At 41.6% G+C, this 17,909-nt stretch overlaps 1 protein-coding gene across 4 annotated transcripts in view; it reads left to right on the top strand.

Moving 5' to 3' along the window:
* Nucleotides 1–16,699, top strand: part of mpdz (multiple PDZ domain crumbs cell polarity complex component) — a 44,328-nt gene extending 27,629 nt beyond the window's left edge. For 3 of the 4 annotated variants that reach the window (XM_079671526.1, XM_079671524.1, XM_079671523.1), the window contains 21 exons: nt 1,927–1,989; nt 2,170–2,241; nt 3,139–3,331; nt 4,828–5,024; nt 5,110–5,201; nt 5,967–6,063; nt 6,911–6,973; nt 7,641–7,736; nt 7,810–7,884; nt 7,961–8,129; nt 8,223–8,368; nt 9,340–9,423; nt 10,518–10,711; nt 13,091–13,238; nt 13,311–13,397; nt 13,482–13,566; nt 13,968–14,131; nt 14,851–14,955; nt 15,082–15,176; nt 15,272–15,395; nt 15,476–16,699. In XM_079671526.1, the coding sequence (XP_079527652.1) occupies nt 1,927–1,989; nt 2,170–2,241; nt 3,139–3,331; nt 4,828–5,024; nt 5,110–5,201; nt 5,967–6,063; nt 6,911–6,973; nt 7,641–7,736; nt 7,810–7,884; nt 7,961–8,129; nt 8,223–8,368; nt 9,340–9,423; nt 10,518–10,711; nt 13,091–13,238; nt 13,311–13,397; nt 13,482–13,566; nt 13,968–14,131; nt 14,851–14,955; nt 15,082–15,176; nt 15,272–15,395; nt 15,476–15,622 (2,496 nt within the window). In that variant the 3' untranslated portion in view covers nt 15,623–16,699. The remainder of the gene's footprint in view (nt 1–1,926; nt 1,990–2,169; nt 2,242–3,138; nt 3,332–4,827; nt 5,025–5,109; nt 5,202–5,966; nt 6,064–6,910; nt 6,974–7,640; nt 7,737–7,809; nt 7,885–7,960; nt 8,130–8,222; nt 8,369–9,339; nt 9,424–10,517; nt 10,712–13,090; nt 13,239–13,310; nt 13,398–13,481; nt 13,567–13,967; nt 14,132–14,850; nt 14,956–15,081; nt 15,177–15,271; nt 15,396–15,475) is intronic. The other variant, XM_079671525.1, reaches the window with a different exon arrangement.
* Nucleotides 16,700–17,909: the final 1,210 nt, after the last annotated feature.

The raw sequence follows: 17,909 nt of genomic DNA, 5'->3' as shown, positions 1-17,909 counted from the left end.
AAGCAAATAAAGAAATCATTCATACTGTGTGGCTCTGCGGCTGTCAAAATGTGCTCAAGACTGCAAGACATGCTTTCAATGTACTTTAAAGTCACTGATATTGAGTTGCAGCTCCATTGAAATTCATCACAATGGACTGAACAGTGTGAGAAATATTATATTGATTGGGTGATACCTCTAAGTGCTGTAGGCAGGCCATAATGCCGTTTTTTTAAAATGCAGCCACCTGCAGAGAATAAAGCATATCCATGCTGTCTGCCTATAAGTTTTAAATACTTCTCTTGTAAGCAGTGAATAATCTCAGGGTAGCCTCGAGAAGTCTTTGAAACATTCGGTTAAAGTATTTCAGAGAAAGAGGCTTTGCTGTGATTATTTTTTGATGTAGAGGAATGGCTGTCCTGAAGGAAGTAGCTTGCTTTAATGGTGACTCATTTAAATAAAACCTGAGGTTCCCCACAAACTCGCCTTTTCCTTCCTCCTGGATGGCCTCTGATTCAATGTTGTCAGAAAAGCTCAGCCCTCATGTTAAATATCCGTCATGTTGTCAGCTTGTTGGTCCTGTGTGTTGCTTTTAGAGGCCGCTGCTGCCCTTTCTGCAGCTCAGTAGCCACTGCGGGTCGAGTGCTTGCTGCACTAACCAAACCTGCTTAGCCCCTGCCCCCCCTCAGGTTAGAAGCCCCCTCCCCATGTCTGTCTGTCTGCTTATGTGTGTCCCCTGTACTGCTTTACACTGTGTGTACACTATGAGCTGCATGAGGACAATGAAGCAGAGCATGCATGCGTTTGTGCTGAGTCCTGGGTTAAACATTACAAATAATTTGGAATGCAGGTTTACTAGGGCTGCACGGTATGAGACAAATATGCAATATCTTTGAATGTTGCAATAACTATATTACTTGGGATGACCATTCAGATATTAAACTCTGTTCTGCTTTCTGAAGGAAAACATTTCAAATTCGTAAAGCACATATAAAAAAAAGAACGATACTTTCATTTTAAAGTGCACTTTTCTACTGAAATGTGATTTGATTCTCTCCTCCGAGCACATGTTGCCTCTCTTCCTGTGCTCTGCTGCGGCCCTTTTGTTGCAGCACACATTTAAATCATAGCACAGGCTTTTACTATAAGTGCATTATATTTTTCCTCCTGTCCTCAGCTTCCAAGGCCCACTTTCTAACAATTATCCCTCAAACATTGTCCCAAGTGTCTCACTGCCGATGCAAAGGAGACAACTTGATAAGACAGGCAGCACTCAACACAAACACAATTATGTGAAGAACTGTAAACTGCAGTATCTTTTGTTCAACACGCCAGACTTTCTTGCAAAACCTTTTAAGCTCCATCAGTGAGGATAAAGGGTCACGATTGGACCGACATGTGATGCTGCTGCAGAAGCTTCTCCACTCAACACATCAATGTTTGGCTGTTGTCTAAGAAATGTCTGTTTTTCTTCAACAGCCCAAATATAAACAGATGGTTTTTCAAGATGCAGCATATGGTCATTCAGAAAACTTTGTATGAACTGATTCATATGAATAGGATTAAAATATGACACAGTAGGGCATATAGGGTCGGTAATTTATCAATTCATCATCATCTTTGCCATGTACACATGCACAATAGTCCCATTGCAGAACATGCAAAGTCAAGTAAGGCCAATGAACTCAAAGAAGTAATGGTCCAAGATGTCATTCAACAGAAAGCATGATAAACAGGAGGAAGATTAAGATAACATTGATAATATTGACACTTTTTTTTGTTATATAGCAAGAAAACTTTTTTGATTTTTTATTATATCGTGCAGCCCTATGATACAGGATCTTTCACAGTGTGGTGACGCAGAAGTGAATGTTATGACAGTATTCTCCATTGAAATGAATGTGTTAGTATTTACCTTCATGTGTGTGTGTCTGTGATGCGTGGCAGTCTTCGAGAGCAGACTCCGGAGAGGACAGAGCTGCAGCTGTGACGAAAGACAACAAGGACAAGGTGGGTGTTTCAGTTAACCTCCGCTGAGTGTTTGCCATTGTTCCACAGCTCAGAAAGTGTTGCTCAATGTACAAACAGGTAGCTTTACAAGTTTGGAGTAGCTGTGTTTCACCTTTCTGTCGATAGATGTAGGTTTGTGTGTTGTCGTCTAAAGTTCTCACCCTTTGTCTTTCTCCATAGGAGGCTTACAGTCAAAGTAGACTTTTCCTCCGCCTCTCCCCAACTAACCCTTTCACTCCTACCCCATTTAAGGTTTGTGGGTCTCGGCGTTGAGCTCTCCCCTTCCTCACTCTGTGTATGATGTACAGCAATGTAAATACACCATGATACAGTTCAGGGCTGCAACTAAGCATCACTTTAATTATCAATTCATCAGCAGATTTGTCTCTATAATAATGATTTGGTCCGTAAAATGAAAAAGGTGATGTCTTGTTTGTTCACCCCAGAACAGTAAGATATTCAGTTTTATTTAAAAAAAAAAAAAAAATGTCTGACATTTTTGCATAATGAATCCATAATCATTATTTTGTTGATGGACTAATCTTTGCGGCTCTAATACAGTTCATGTTTTGAATATATTTGAACATGCTGTACATTCCTACACTTGTTCATGTCCTAACATCTCCTCCATCTGTCTCTTTTCCTTTGTCCATTTTTGTGAAATCAAAATGTTTTGTTCTGTTTCTCTTTTCTTTCTCGCTTTCAAAAATATTTACTCACTTAAGCGGATGACAAAGACACATTTGAGATATTTTTGCACATCATCTTATTGTAAACCAATTTAAACAACAGTTAAAGTGATCAAAATGTGATTTATTTCCCCTGGTTTTCAGGTAAGTGTCATGATGAGTGATTATTGTTTAATTACATGCAATACATCAGTTATAAAAAAATAACGATATACTTAAATATAAGCATCACATTATAAATCAAGCTATATTCTAATGAACCTAATTCTAGCCTTAAGCATCTATATTACACTATTATTTCTCAGCCTAACATAGAAGTGATGAAGCAGTTAATGTAAACCAAGTATTTGCATTATCACATCTTCATCTCAACATGATTCAAGCTTCACTATAAAAAACTCTTCTTCCTCCTCACCGCTCACTGATAAACTGTTTTCTAACTCCTCCTGTGGCGTGACAGTCTGTGAAGCGTGAAGCGGTGAAGGCACCTCCCACCAGCGCCGTCCTCCCCCTGCCGGTGATGCCCCATGTGGGGGAGACTGACACCGACACACTGACGGAGAGTCCTGGAGGACCTGCAGAGGAAGAGGAGGAGCAGAGGGTGGAGCAGCAGGAGGAAGAGGAAGAGGAGGATGAGTTTGGATACAACTGGAGTGAGTCTACTTAGTCTTTTATTTAAATGTGCAATTATATACTGTGTTAGAATCAATAGTTAAGCTTTTTTTTGTCATTTAAGGGTAGACACAACAGGTGAAAAGGATAGTGTGTGTCACTTTAAATCCACTCCGGCCTATCAATTCAACCCAAGTTTAAGTGAATGTGACTTGGGAGAAATGTGTGGGATAGCAATAAACCCCTGGAAGTTTCATTTGAATAGTATAATTAAGGAATACAGACAGGATATGCATTGACAGAAGCAACATGCGTTATCACCTCTCTGCCACTAGAGGTCCTCAAAGGCACTTTTAATGTAGTTTCTCTCATGTTCATAAATCCATCTGCAAGAAGAAGAGCACACATTCAGGGTCTTTATGTGGCTGTAACTTCAGTCAAATTAAACTCTTAGCATCCGGCAGACTGCTGAATGTCAAACTGCAGCACGAAGTCACCGCTTCAAGGAGAACGGGTCACACAGTCAGACACATTCAACTCCGGAGATCGGACTTCCTGCTGCACACACCTGGGACTCTGTGTGAGAGAGATTGTGTGTGAGTGTGTGCATGTGTGTGAGAGAGTGTTCCCGTCCTGCGGGGATAAGATTGATGAGGTTGGGCCCAGGGAGGTGAGTTGTGGAGATTAGTGCAGGACTGATGGCCCAACAGTGGCAGGAAGCCCAGAACAACAGGAGAACATCGGTCTGTCTGGCGGGATGAGGGGGAGAGGGACAGGAGAGGATGGAATAGATGAAAAACTTTGCAAACAAGTTTGAGAAAAAGAGATAAAACTCAGCAGCCTGATATGTACATCTTTTGATGCCTGTGGGTTTAACCAATTCCAAACAATGACCCTTCTTTTGAGCAACACGACAGAAAATGAGAAATTATACATCAGCAGAGATGGGAATTAGTGGAGTACAAATACTTAAGTTAAGGTTTTTTTGGTATCAGTACTTTACTCCACTACTTATTTTTCTGCCAACTTTTTACTTTTACTTCTTACATTTTTAACAAATACCTGTACTTTCTACTTCTTACATTTTCAAAACAGGTTACTTTAGTTTTAATGTGTGTTTGGTGGCGTGCTCATTATTATTTAGAGTCATTGCGTGCCTATTGATTTGAACACGATCCGTGTATCCATCATTTCCTGGTCTTCTCTAAAGAAGAGGGACCAATGAAAACGTTGTCCTGTTGCCGTTGTTCAGCATGGAAACATTCATTAGCTAACAATGACATTATTGTTCTATTAATATAAAGGGAGGTCAGGTACTCTTTAAAACAGCTGCTAGTTATGGGTACTTTTTACTTAAGTACATTTGGAAGCCCATACTTCTTTTCTTTTACTTGAGTAAAGAAGTTTAGTCAGTACTTCTACTTTTACCAGAGTATTTTTAAACACGAGTATCTGTACTTCTACTTGAGTAAAGGATGTGTGTACTTTTGCCATCTCTGTACATCAGTTTACATCTTTCTGTCTTCACCTTTTCCAGAGAACGTCTCCCAGCGTTACGGCGGCCTCCCGGGGGTCCTGCACATGATGGAGCTGGAGAAGGGGAGGACGGGCCTGGGTCTCAGCCTGGCCGGGAACAGGGACCGCTCCCGCATGAGTGTGTTCGTGGTGGGCATCGACCCCAACGGGGCGGCGGGCAGGGATGGACGCATGGTGGTGGGGGACGAGCTGCTGGAGGTAAGGGGGTTTGGGAAAGAAATGTCAGGATGTGTCACTACATAGAGGAATAATTCATTACTGATATATTTGTGTATCCGGTCAGATCAACGGGCAAGTCCTCTACGGACACAGTCACCAGAACGCCTCCTCCATCATCAAGAGCGCTCCTTCCAGAGTCAAAATCATCTTTGTCAGGTAAAAAAAGTACTATGAGCACACTTTCATGGCACCTATATTTCATTGTCAGACTGTTCATGATAGCATCTGACCTGAAAAAGTTCAAATCTGTTGTAATGTTGTTCAAAATACAATAGAGGGGGCTGTTGCGATTCAACAGAAGCACACAGTTGAAGGCGGAGAGTCAGAATATAAATTAAGTAACACATTCTTCATCATACAAGCTAAATGTATTGTTAAAAATATTAAATTGTAGTTCAATTTGAATACTACAACTGGGATTTACACACCACTATAGCTGCATCTAAAAGGTTTTGTGTATGTAAAGTAAAAAAATGAAGTATGACAAAGTGACACTAAAGAAAAACATTGCTGTTTATGTGTACTTTTCTCCCACAATGCAATGCACAAAGGTAATCTTCATAGCCAAACGAATAAAACAAAACACATATTTAGAAAACAATAGATACATCTTTTTTTTCTTTATTACTGTAACTGGGCATTTTGAAGTTGCAGTTTATTGAAGTATCGTATCATTTCTTTGTTTTTTACTTAAGAAAATGGTCAGTGAAACAGATCAGTGAGCAGTCTACACATCAGCACAGAGTCAGACATGTTGACCTTTGACCCCTCCTCAAACAGCCCTCTCCAGAATCACACTACTTAACCTCCTACTTAATTCTCATCCCTGCGCTGACCCGGAGAGAAACACTGTGATCAGACGTGTAACTCATGGAAAAGCAGCGTTTATTTAAGAGTTATGACTCCCCCTCTCTGGAGCAGGAACACGGAGGCGCTGCAGCAGATGGCTGTGGGACCGGTGAGAGAGCAGGAGGGGGGAGACATGGAGGGGGGAGACCCTGAGGAGCCCCCCACTGAGGTACCACCCACAACATGGCCCCACAAAAACAACAGTCACACATGATGCAGATGTTAAAGCTCTGTCTGCATATAACTCACACACTTTAATTAGTGCTTCTACTTCACCCACATGCAGCTGTGGAAGACATACACAGATACGTAACTTCAGTAAAAGTACCAGAATCTAAAATAGTCATTTACAAGTTAAAGTCCTGCATTTAAAATGTTACTTTAGTAAATGTATTGATAATGCTGGATAATATATCATTTTTTAACCACGTAATTATTGAAAGTATAATTTGTTCTATAAAATGACAGAAAATATTGTTTTCCGCTTTCTCAAATATGTATAGCCCTATTTCGAGATTTTCATTTAAAGTGGATATCTTTGGGTCTTTAAAGACATCAACCCTTTCCTTTGAAAATTATATTATTGTGTCGGTTTTAACTAACAAATACAAATAAGAGTAGTTCATTTTTCACTACACGGAGCCAACGTTACTTTTGAATACTACTGGGTAGATAAGTAGTATCTAACTAAATAATAAGTCAAAAGTACAATATTTCCCCTGAGATGTAGAAGAGTAGCAGAATAAAGTAGCATAGCAGTAAGTCAAAAATGTACTAAACTTGAGTAAATGTACCGAGTTATGTTCCACCCCTGCTCCTGTGTAATTTAGTTTGTACGCTGCAGCACGCTCCTAAATTGTTTTCATGCATGTTTGCCCCTAAAAGTCTCTTTGTGTGGTCCTGCAGTTCCTGTGTGACCACCAAAACCACAAACACGCTCAGCAGCCAACACACACACGTACACATGTATTTATACTTCAAACTGCACTAACTACCTGCTGCTGTTTTCCTCACAGCCAGAAACTACTGCTGCTAACGGAGACACTTCGAAATATATTCATCACGCCATAAAGCTGAAGGTGAGACACTTGACACGGGACAGACTGCTCTTTGGAAACACCAAAATAAAGACCATAATAGACAGGAAGTCTGTCTATAATGAGGGAGGTGTACACAAAAACAGTCAACGGGGTATGACAGAACGAGAGCGGTGGAGTCTGACTAACGGCCAGGAAACAGAAAAGAGACGGAATAAAAAGAAAAAGCAGTTCCAAAGGGTCATAAAGCCTCAGTTCACCCAAAAGAGAAAAACATTGCTACCTCTTGTGGTGTCTACTTTCTTGCCCTGCAGATATTCTCAGTTATATTTGCTAAGGTTTTCAAAGTCAAGCATTGAAAAACTTCACATTTGAAACACGTTAAGCAAAGAAAATAGTTCCTTCGGTAAACTGGAATATTTTCAGTTATTTTATATACCGATTCTTACATATATCATACAGTAGAAGCCTCAGAATCGGACTCATTTGGAAACAAAATGATTGTGCTTCCAGTGAACTAACTGTTTAAAAAGAATGAGTCAAAAAGACCCCATGCGGTGGTGTGTGTAAAGCCGCAGGAGCTAACAGTGAAAATGTGGGAGAATCGGGGCAGCTTCTTATCTTTCTGGAGATAATTATCATCGTTAATGCTTGTTTTCTGCAGCTCCATTATTTGCTGTGTGTACTCAATGTTGTGTTTGTCCAACAGGAGGACGGAGGACTGGGCATCACCTTCGTGGAGGGAAACACAGAGAACGGAGTGGAGATTCAGAGTATATCTGAAGTGAGAGGACACACAGGGAAGGTAAGTCTCACATCCTGCAGCTGATGATGAGTGCGTTACAAAAGTGATTACTGATCTAAACTGTGATGTGCAGGAGGGCTGTATGAGACCAGGGGACAAACTCCTAACTGTGAACGGGGAGTCAGTGCTCGGCTACACTGTGGAACAGGTAAATAAAGTATTCCCTGTGAGTTTTCTTATGCCAGAAGAAAAGATGATGTCGAATGATTGATTCTCTGTTTTAGGTGAACTCTCTCCTGAGGACATCCAAAGGTCCGGTGAAGCTCACCTTCTCGTCTCTCCCGTCCACCAGTGAGGATGGGGATTGCTCCGATGGCATCCTCCCAGGCTTTCCCAGCATGCATAGCATTGCCGCAACGACTCTGAGTCAACCGGAGGCAGAGGCAGTGATGAGTGGGTCCCCTTTTTTTTTTTGGACGTTTGACTTCTTATTCAGGGAGATACATAAAAGATCAATCAGCTCACCTTGTTCTTCCTCTGCTGCAGGTCCGAGTCGCTCCTCCACCCCCACCACGCTGACCTGTGACCCTACGACGTGTCCCATCATCCCCGGCTGCGAGACGACCATCGACATCTTCAAGGGCCGCACCGGCCTCGGCCTCAGCATCGTGGGGGGCTGCGACACCCTGCTGGTAGGAGAATATCAATGACATATATTATTTAGAATTTCTGCATTTTCCCGTAATTTTGTTAGATTGTATATTTACCTTACCCAAAATGTTCTCAAAAATGTTCAAAGCAATACCAATGTGTAATTTAAAGGTTTCCTCTGGTCGGCTGTAAAATCATTGTATCTCTTTTGAGCATTTGTCAGCAGGAAGTTGTCCAAAATGCACTTTTTTAAATCCGATTTTAAGCCTATTTTAAATGTGAAAATGCATTGTTAATCCTCTGTGGATAATTCTGCAATTTAATGTCTAAAAACAACTAAACCTTTTGGCATCACACATGTAGTAGTAGGCTTTTTATAAAGTAAGCTGCACAAAATGTATAAATTTGCTTGCAATGACCCATGGCTATTTACAGAAACTCCGAATTGTAACCTCAAACTGAAAATGTATTCACTGTTTGACCACTTTATATCAGAGGAGAAGAGACTAAACATCTCCTGAACCATCCACACTGAATGAATCCTAACCAGGAGAATCATTTCCAAAGGATACTGTAAATCCAAAAAAAAAAAAGTACCATGACTGTACTTTAAGTCCCCAGAAAACATGCCACCCAGTGAGAATGTGTGCTGGTGGTGTAACGCAGGTTCAAAATAGCCGCGGTGGCTCAGGAATGTAGGATATGATGTCGTCCTAGCCTTCCTCCTGCTGCTCCTCCTCCTCAGCACATCTATTCTGTCTGCTCAGTCAGGCTTGGCGGAGCAGCTCTTTGTCCGCAGCAGACAATATCCAGCCCAGGAATGTAACCTCTGAACCCCAAATGACACTCACACTTAGAAAACAGAAACCAAAATAAGTCTAAAATAAGTCAATACAAAGATGGACCTTATGCAACTGCTTTATATTTCCTCACACTACCTACTGCACTGTACCCATCTCCTTTCCTCCAGTTAAATCACTACTGCTCTCATTTCCTCTTCCTCTCACTGCAGGGGGCCATCATTATCCACGAAGTGTATGAAGAAGGAGCTGCTTCTAAAGATGGCAGACTCTGGGCAGGAGACCAAATCCTGGAGGTATAATGAGTATCACAAACGAGCTAGATAAAAATGAGGCTGAACACATGTCAATAACTGAAGGAGCTTTCGAATAAATGCTTGGTTTAGTGTGAGAACCCATCGATATACGACTCTAATATACACTATAGAAACGTTTTAGCATGACTAAGTCTTCATTTTAAGGACTTCCAGGGTCTTTTTTCAGTAAAAGGCATCATTTCCCATCTTATTTTTGTGTTTAGCCGGCTGTTTTGTGCTTCCTTGTGAACGTATGATGCTGAGAGACGAGTTAAGTATCGCAGCTCAACTTGGATTTGCCCTGCGTTTGACCTCAGGCTTTGTGAAAGAGGGAGGGGGCGGGGGAGGAGATTTGTTATGGAAGCTCAATCAGTAGACCTGAAATGAAGGGCGTGCACTGCACACACACAAACACACACGCATTCAAGGCCTTATGACTTAATTGCTCTCTTCTTTTCATTTCTGTCCTGGAGCCAAGCTGTTCTGTTTAGATGATCGGGTCAGAGAGGAAAAGTGAAAGGAGCTTTTTTTCCCAGCGCACAGCACGCTGCAATGGGAAAAAGCTAATGGGGTATTTCCCCACTTTAATGTGGGCAGAGGAGCCGGACATCAATCCTCAAGCTGACCACTCTGCTTCCCTCTAAGCGTTGTAACATTCTCATATTATGATCCAGAGTTAGATAGCTCAGCAGTTTGAAGAAATGTGACCTCAGTGGCCAAAGGAAAATTCTCTTTTAGCATGAAATGACGCTGTTAAGACTTGTATAGCTCTCTGCTGTTGCTGCATTCACTTCATATGAAAAGAGATGAGAAGGGCTCTGCTGCTTTTAAATGAAGAAATTTTCCCAGACAGTTTGTTTTATGCAATAAACTACATACATTTATCATGTTCTGTGGTTGTTCCTAAATGTTTCAATCTTGTACAGACTCATTTTAGCACATATTTAACTGAACAGCATTGAAATGTTTAGATCACATGAAAAAAAATAACTTTTATCAATTGTCAAAGTAAGGATTTCTGAAAAAGTTGGAAAAACGCTGACATTGTGTTACTGGAGACACGATAATATCTAACTTTTACACTGACCTCTCAGGTGAACGGCATCGACCTGCGAGTAGCGAGTCACGATGAGGCGATCAACGTCCTGCGGCAGACCCCCCAGAGGGTCCGGCTGGTGGTCTTCAGGGACGAGGCGCAGTACAAGGAGGAGGACCTGTGGGACTCCTTCAGTGTGGAGCTGCACAAGCAGCCCGGACAGGGCCTGGGCCTGAGCATCGTGGGGAGGAGGTGAGGACGATTAGTGCTAGGACTACAATTTAATGCATAGCGGGACAATATTACAGTTATTATTATTAAGTTAGCAAACAAGGAATCTTGGTAACCCTTAATATACGCGTAAACATAGCTTAGAACAGAATTAAATTTAAAAAAAAGGGACAAATAAAACCTTGAAATTGTCTAATTTTGGATTTTTTTAAATGATGAGCTTGGCTCTTGACTATAAAAACAGATATACTACAAATATAAAAAATAGGTAATGGAAATGATGGAATGGAAATATATGAAACATAATTAAATAGTTATCTAAGAGTCACCATAGTTTGACAGTAACTGTATTCATTCTCTTTTTTAATGCAGATCACGGGATGAGAGGTAATCACATTCAGATAGTGTGTATTGTGTATAGAGCTAGATAGATAGAGATAACATACACACACAAGACACACAGTTTGTCTTGTTATATTTAAATGTAGATACTATAGCCAGAGAAATGTGTGTGAGGTAGCATAGTGAAAATAAGGATGGCAGAAAAAAGTGCAACACTGAAATAGCTGCAACCACATAAATGCATGCATTCCCAAACACACAACTTTACAAACTACTGACCTCCAAACCTCGTAGGACAAACAACTGTGGCTGCAAAGTACTAGAGCTAAAAATCACCTTTAAATTCAATCATATTTCTGACAGTACTGACAGATATGATGCTTTTTTTACCATCAGAAATTTGAAATAAGTTCAATTTAGAGCTGTGAAGGAAGCTTCACACACGTCTAACTGGTACAGGTTGTAGATCTTCTTACACAAACACCATTTGTTTTCACATAAATATTTGTAGGTAAAGCACATGTGGAAGAGGGGGAGTCGTGACTTATTTTACCTCTGGGATCATACTAAGTGAATGACCTACACATTCATATACACTGTTAAATGTGTGTTAAATGTTAGTCTGTCACACTTTTGTATAAAATCTATTTATATAATAATAGGAGATTCGGTAGCTTACTGGGCTGCTGCAGGATGAAAAGCCACGTTGGTTATTTAAATGAAGTTGTAAATCATTCTCTCACATTAGTTTTGCTACACAAGCTGAAAAAACAACAATGCTCCATAGGAAGAGACAGCATAAAACTCTGGTTTGAAATGGAAAGTGCAAGCTAGCAGTTAGTGGTGAGGAGTGACAGCCAGGAGTCTGTGGCGAGGAGGATCGGATGATCTGCTCCGGTTAGTTTTATCCACGTGGAGATTGGCACCTCAGATGTGCAAGGTCTGCAGGGAGGATGTGCTTCAGGAAAACACACACAGGTCTCTGCTAGGGCTGCTCGACAGAAAGGCAAATAACTTAAACAATTTATTTGCTTGATAGAGGAATAAATTGCAGGAGAAAAAAAAAATCCGATATAATGCAGCCCGATCTCTGCATTTATCTGCATTTCCCGGAGGTCAGCGCTCAGAGTGAGCATATCTTTTGTGACTATGTTGACCTTTGGCTTCAGACGAACAATGTTGTGAAAGGGTGTTTTGAAGATTGATCATTTGAAGATTTGTTGGAGAGATAATTAGATCCAGAGAGGGAGAAGCATGGGGTTGTTGCTGAGGGGGGATGAGCAGGTGGCAATAACAACAACGAACAGCTGACTTTAATAGGTGTGAAAAACACTTGTGCTATTGCACTCAAGTTAATATCTCATGAAAATCTAGTGGGTTGAAGATGGGGAAGCAGTAGTAGTCAGTTGGCATTCAATGTGATAGCTTCTCCATTTTTCTGCCTGACTGCAGAACTCTTGTTCTGCAGTTTACGGTTTTTAAAGTAGTTAAACTGGGCAGTACAATCACCACGCTCCACCATCAGGCCAATGCTTATGTGGCAACATTTCAGACGTCCCCTGTGCAAAGGCAGATATCTATTTGTTGCCATAAATCTAAATTTAACGACAGACACTTTTTGCAGCTAGCTTGCTACCTCAGCATACACCATTGTAAATATGTTTTAAACCTAACCGACTGCTTCTTCTTTTACCTTAGTTCTACTGTGTATTGTGCTCTGCAGATTATGCACTAGGAAACCTAAACTAAACATTGAGCATGCAAAGCAGCAGACAACATATTTTCTATTCAGTTATATTCTGAGCATATGCAGGATTCAGGATGGAAAACACATTTATTGAGGTCACAGTTGCTTTTAAATATTCCATCCTTAGCTGCTGCTCCCCTGGAGGGCAAGCTACATTTGTGCAGAGGACAAATGTGAAATTGCGGGATCAATAGTGTATTATGAATGAAGTGTTAAACTACAGCAGTACTGTATGTTACAATGAAGGTCAACTAGTACATTATGACTTTTACAGTAAATGTTATCTCACTGTGCTGTTCCTTTCTTAACAGGAACGACACCGGAGTGTTTGTGTCTGACATTGTGAAGGGGGGGCTGGTGGACACTGACGGCCGGCTGATGCAGGGCGATCAGATCCTGTCCGTCAACGGGGAGGATGTGAGGACGAGCACGCAGGAGGCCATGGCTGCACTGCTCAAGGTACGACTGTCACACTCACGGTTGGTGAATTAAATGTATGGTTTAAACTAAATACTGTTCCTCGTGTTGCAGTGCTGCGTGGGGCCCATCAACATGGAGGTGGGGAGGTTTAAAGCCGGGCCCTTCCACTCTGAAAGAAGACTCTCTCAGAGCAGTCAGGTACTGTTACTAAACATCTTTGCGGAATTACATTTGATTGTTTTCTCTGACAAAAAGTGACAGCGCTAAATGACTCTGTTTCAGATGAGTGAGAATGGCAGCACCAGGTTGGTCTCTCAGGCAGACAACGGCCCTACTGACCCCGACAAACCAAACATGTGTCTAGACAGTGAGTATCATGCCCCAAGTATTCCAAGTGACAATAAATCAAGGCAATGCGAGGTTTTATGGTAGTCATATGTGCAGAAGCTAGGCGTCTTGCTGCTAACTAGCTTGAGCTAAGTAGCATGTCTGCAGCAGTCTAGGCTTTAGCTGTTATTATGCTGCTGCACTAACGTCAAATTGAGGTGGTATACACATGTAGAAATATGGCAAAAGCCTCCTATATATCTACAAAAAGTGATGTATTGTTATCCAGGATCCGCTGCTCAGTTTCTCAGATATATAAAAAAAGAAAACTGCAGAAATGAGGATGTGGAAAAGCGTCTGCACTATTAAGAAAGCAGGAAGAAACATAGGAGAAACGTGGCCCAGGTTTCTGATCATTGTGCATGTTTGTTCCCTTCACAGCTCAAGAGCATCAGGAGACCAGGACAGTGGAGTTCACTAAGGGGCCCCATGACTCTCTGGGGGTCAGTATAGCGGGGGGCGTGGGCAGCCCTCTGGGGGATATCCCCATCTTCATCGCCATGATGAACCCTGTGGGCCTGGCTGCTCAGACTCAGCAGCTCAAAGTACGACATGTGCATCTCCTCTCTCTGAATACTGAACCAAGAATCTGCATGCCAGTAATTCTTGTGTGGGATTTAATGTGAATATTAATTATGTACGGGCATATCATTCCCACTCACTTTACTCCGTTTCAAAGGTCAAGAGCTATTAGTTAGAGATGGAGAAAAACAATTGTAGCTCTGTGTGACAGAGAGGAGGACAATAGCCATAGCGCTAACACGGGTAATAAATCTCCCACTGCTGCATTCAGATCAGTTAGCCCACTGAAGGGCTCATTGAAGTAAAAGAGGCCAATCTTGAATAGTATGTTAAAGCTGCTTTATCCTTTCACAGGGAATGAGAGAGGATAACTCGACATCATGAAATTACTCAGTCGTACGGCGTGGTGAATTACATTTCAAATCGCTATCCACATCCTGCTATCATGGAGAGAATTTTGTCAAGACACAATACATTTATAGAAACTAGATAACATGACCACTGCATACTTAACATTGCTTATACATATGCACACGGTCTTTAAGGGAATAAAAGGGCTGCAACTCATGATTACTTTCTTTGTAGATTAATATGCCGATCATTTTCTAGATTCATCGATTAGAAGAAAACATTATAACGAGTCATAGAACCAGCTTTCTTTACATTTTCTCTGCTGCCAACTGTCTTTCCAACGTGTTTTGCTCTTGTGTCTTTTTTTAAATTGCACGAAACTCTATTCCAGATTGGGGACCGCATCGTCAGTATCTGTGGGAGCTCGGCTGAAGGCATGACCCACGCTCAGGCTGTCAGTCTGCTGAAGAGCGCCACAGGCACAATACAGCTGCAGGTACACACACACGCTTTTTCAATTGTGAGAAGAGTACCTGAATTCACCCTGATGGAGCCCTAGCACCTCACTTTCAGTCTGTATCTTGCAACATAAGAGAGTGTGTGTGTTTTGGTATACCTACAGGTGGTAGCAGGCGGCGACACCTCTGTGACCGGACCCCCTCCGGAACCCCCGGCTGCAGCTCTTACTCCCAGCTGCATTTTCCAGGACGACCTCGGGTATCTGCTGTTTACTATACAAAGAAGAAAACAATTATGGAGCTGCAAGTAGAAGGGGATTTTTTTTTTAACAACATTGTCCGTGTTTGCTTCAGCCCCCCTCAGTATAAAAGCATCAATCTGGAGAGAGGACCTGATGGCCTGGGCTTCAGTATAGTGGGGGGGTACGGTAGCCCCCATGGAGACCTGCCCATCTACGTTAAAACCGTGTTTGGAAAGGTACAAGACACAATGCTCTGTTTGTATATTTGCAGAACTGGAAGAAATATGTATTTAACTTTTGTATGTGTGTTTTAAAGGGGGCAGCGGCGGAGGACGGCCGACTGAAGCGAGGGGATCAGATAATGGCGGTTAACGGGCAGACTCTGGAGGGCGTCACTCATGAAGAAGCCGTGGGCATCCTGAAGAGGACCAAAGGGACCGTCACACTCACTGTCCTCTCATAATACACACTCACACATGTCAGAACTCAAATTGATTAGTGGGATGTGCTTAAATCTCCAGAGGTGAAATGATCACACTGCTTTATTTCCTGATATTCACGAAGGAGCTTGTTATCATTATTGAATGTAGCTTTAAACACTGTGATCCACGTAAGCCTACAGCACATAGATTAAAAAAAGATATGTTCCCTGAACCAGTCATGTCAAGTTAAGTTCATAAAAAGTTCTTATTTTAATCTCAAAGAGGTTGAAAATAGTTTAAGGAACAACTCTCTTACATTCCCTGGCTCTGGATTGAAGTATTTTCCTGTATTTAAATGAATTGTTTGATCAATATTAACACAAAAGTATTTCTACAGAGAAGCCTGTTTTCAACGTTTTTAGCAGTCTGATGTCTATTTATACCACAATCAGAGGATGAAACAGCATGCAACTCCCTCGAGGTGATTAGCAGAGTAGCTAAATTGAGCTAATTTCTGTATTAGCTGTAAGCAGCAATTCATCGTGTTGATTTTCCTGAAAGGCTGATGCGGCTGTTGCTAATTCAACATTTCATAAAGTCAAAAATACATAGCCTAAAGTCACTGTTGTTCTAGCAAAAGTGTCCAAGAGAACATTATTAAATGATGATGGCTAGAAGTCTGTAAAAAACTGAAAAAATATGTGAAGTCCTTAAAACTAAGAAGTGTGTCGTCGGAGTGCACACTTTACTAAATGAGGAATTGTTTGTGTGTTTGTGTGTCCTACTCACTGAAATATATTGCTGCTAAAGCCGATATAGAAAAAGGTATTATGTAAGTATTCTGAATTCTTTAGTATTAAGTGCACAGAAAAGCAAAAGGCCGGCTCACTAGGTTTGACTCTTTGAGGGTTTGATTTAATAACGGACCTGCTCTCTTACTGTTTACTGAAAAAAAGTCATGTAGCGTGTAGCTCCTGAAGGCTTTAGGCATGTGTTGTGTGCTCTAGTTTCTTTCTCTTCTCTGTTTTATCACCATAAATATGCATTTCTAGCTCTGTCAATGGGACAGTATTGAATTTATTCACACTGAATTAAATAAAAGTGACCTTTGGATTCAATCTATGCGTTTCACTTTTCTTGTGCCTTGTATGCAAAAAGCAGACATCTTCCTCCTTCTTAAAATAATCTAAAAACACAATTAAATTCAGAAACAAATGCTCTTTTAAAAAGCCTGTTGAGCATTGTGAAGTGCAGGGCAGCTGTTACTCCATCTAACTGCTTGAGTTATTGTACAGCATATTCACAGCTGCCATACATCACACAAATACATTTTCTATAAAGGAGATAAAAGCAATTCACTGTCGCATTTATGAAAGGGGGGAGTCACAACGGGTTGAAATTAAATGCACATGAAGCGAGATTTATAGACAGAGGATAATATAGACTTGCTTGAATAGACTCAGTTGTCACCTGAGACTTAATAAAGCCTGAATGGAGAGAGACACAGCTCTCCATTAAAACATGACATCCCATCTGTCTCTGCACAGCTGCTCACGGCCTGTCTCAGCCGTGTGTACTGTATGTGTGTGGGGTCCTGTGCATGAAGTACGCTTCCTTAAGTCGGTTCATGGGTGCCAATTAATCACAGGAGTCATGCTAGACCTTTGAAGCCCACCGTCTAATGAGGTCTGGGGGTTGTTCAGGAGAATTAGCTCAACTGTTCACCCTAAGGTCAACAGTTACCTGCAGCTGCTGCTAGCTAACGCAGCTAGCACTCCCCAGCTGAGCTTTCCTACAGCACCTGTTGCTTTAGTGGCTCCCCCATGTTGAACCCTCATGCAGCCTCCCCAGGGTGCAGTAGACGCAGGTTGGTTTACACAACACTTGTCTGCACAGGCCCCTCAGATGTGTGATCAGATGTGGCCACTGCGTCACGCTCGGCTTGAGTGTGGGCGAGTGGTGTAAAGTTTCCACGTCAATGGCGCCATAGTTTAAAGACTGCATTATCAAGATGTCAATCAGGCCTCTATGTACATTTTCAAGGGATATGACCATGAACAAGACTCCATTCTTGGATTCATAAAACATTTTTCAAACAAAGACATGTCTTGTTGCATGACAAATGTTGACTTCATGACCCTTCAGATGTAACCTGTGAGATCAAGTTCAGAGCCCAGTATCATCATGACTCATGCACACTGGCTATCAAGAGTTCAAGCAAACAGAAACCCATGGGCAAGGCATGATGACTCAGCAAACATGTCCAAAGAGACACCATGATGCTAAACCGCTAACATGGGATCTAGCCTACTCAATTGTTGATTTAGA

This window comes from Notothenia rossii (genome assembly GCF_949606895.1).
Source record: "Notothenia rossii genome assembly, chromosome: 3".
Lineage (NCBI taxonomy): Eukaryota > Metazoa > Chordata > Actinopteri > Perciformes > Nototheniidae > Notothenia > Notothenia rossii.
The sequence above is the reverse complement of the archived record's forward strand: the minus strand, read 5'-3'. Positions and strand labels throughout refer to the sequence as shown.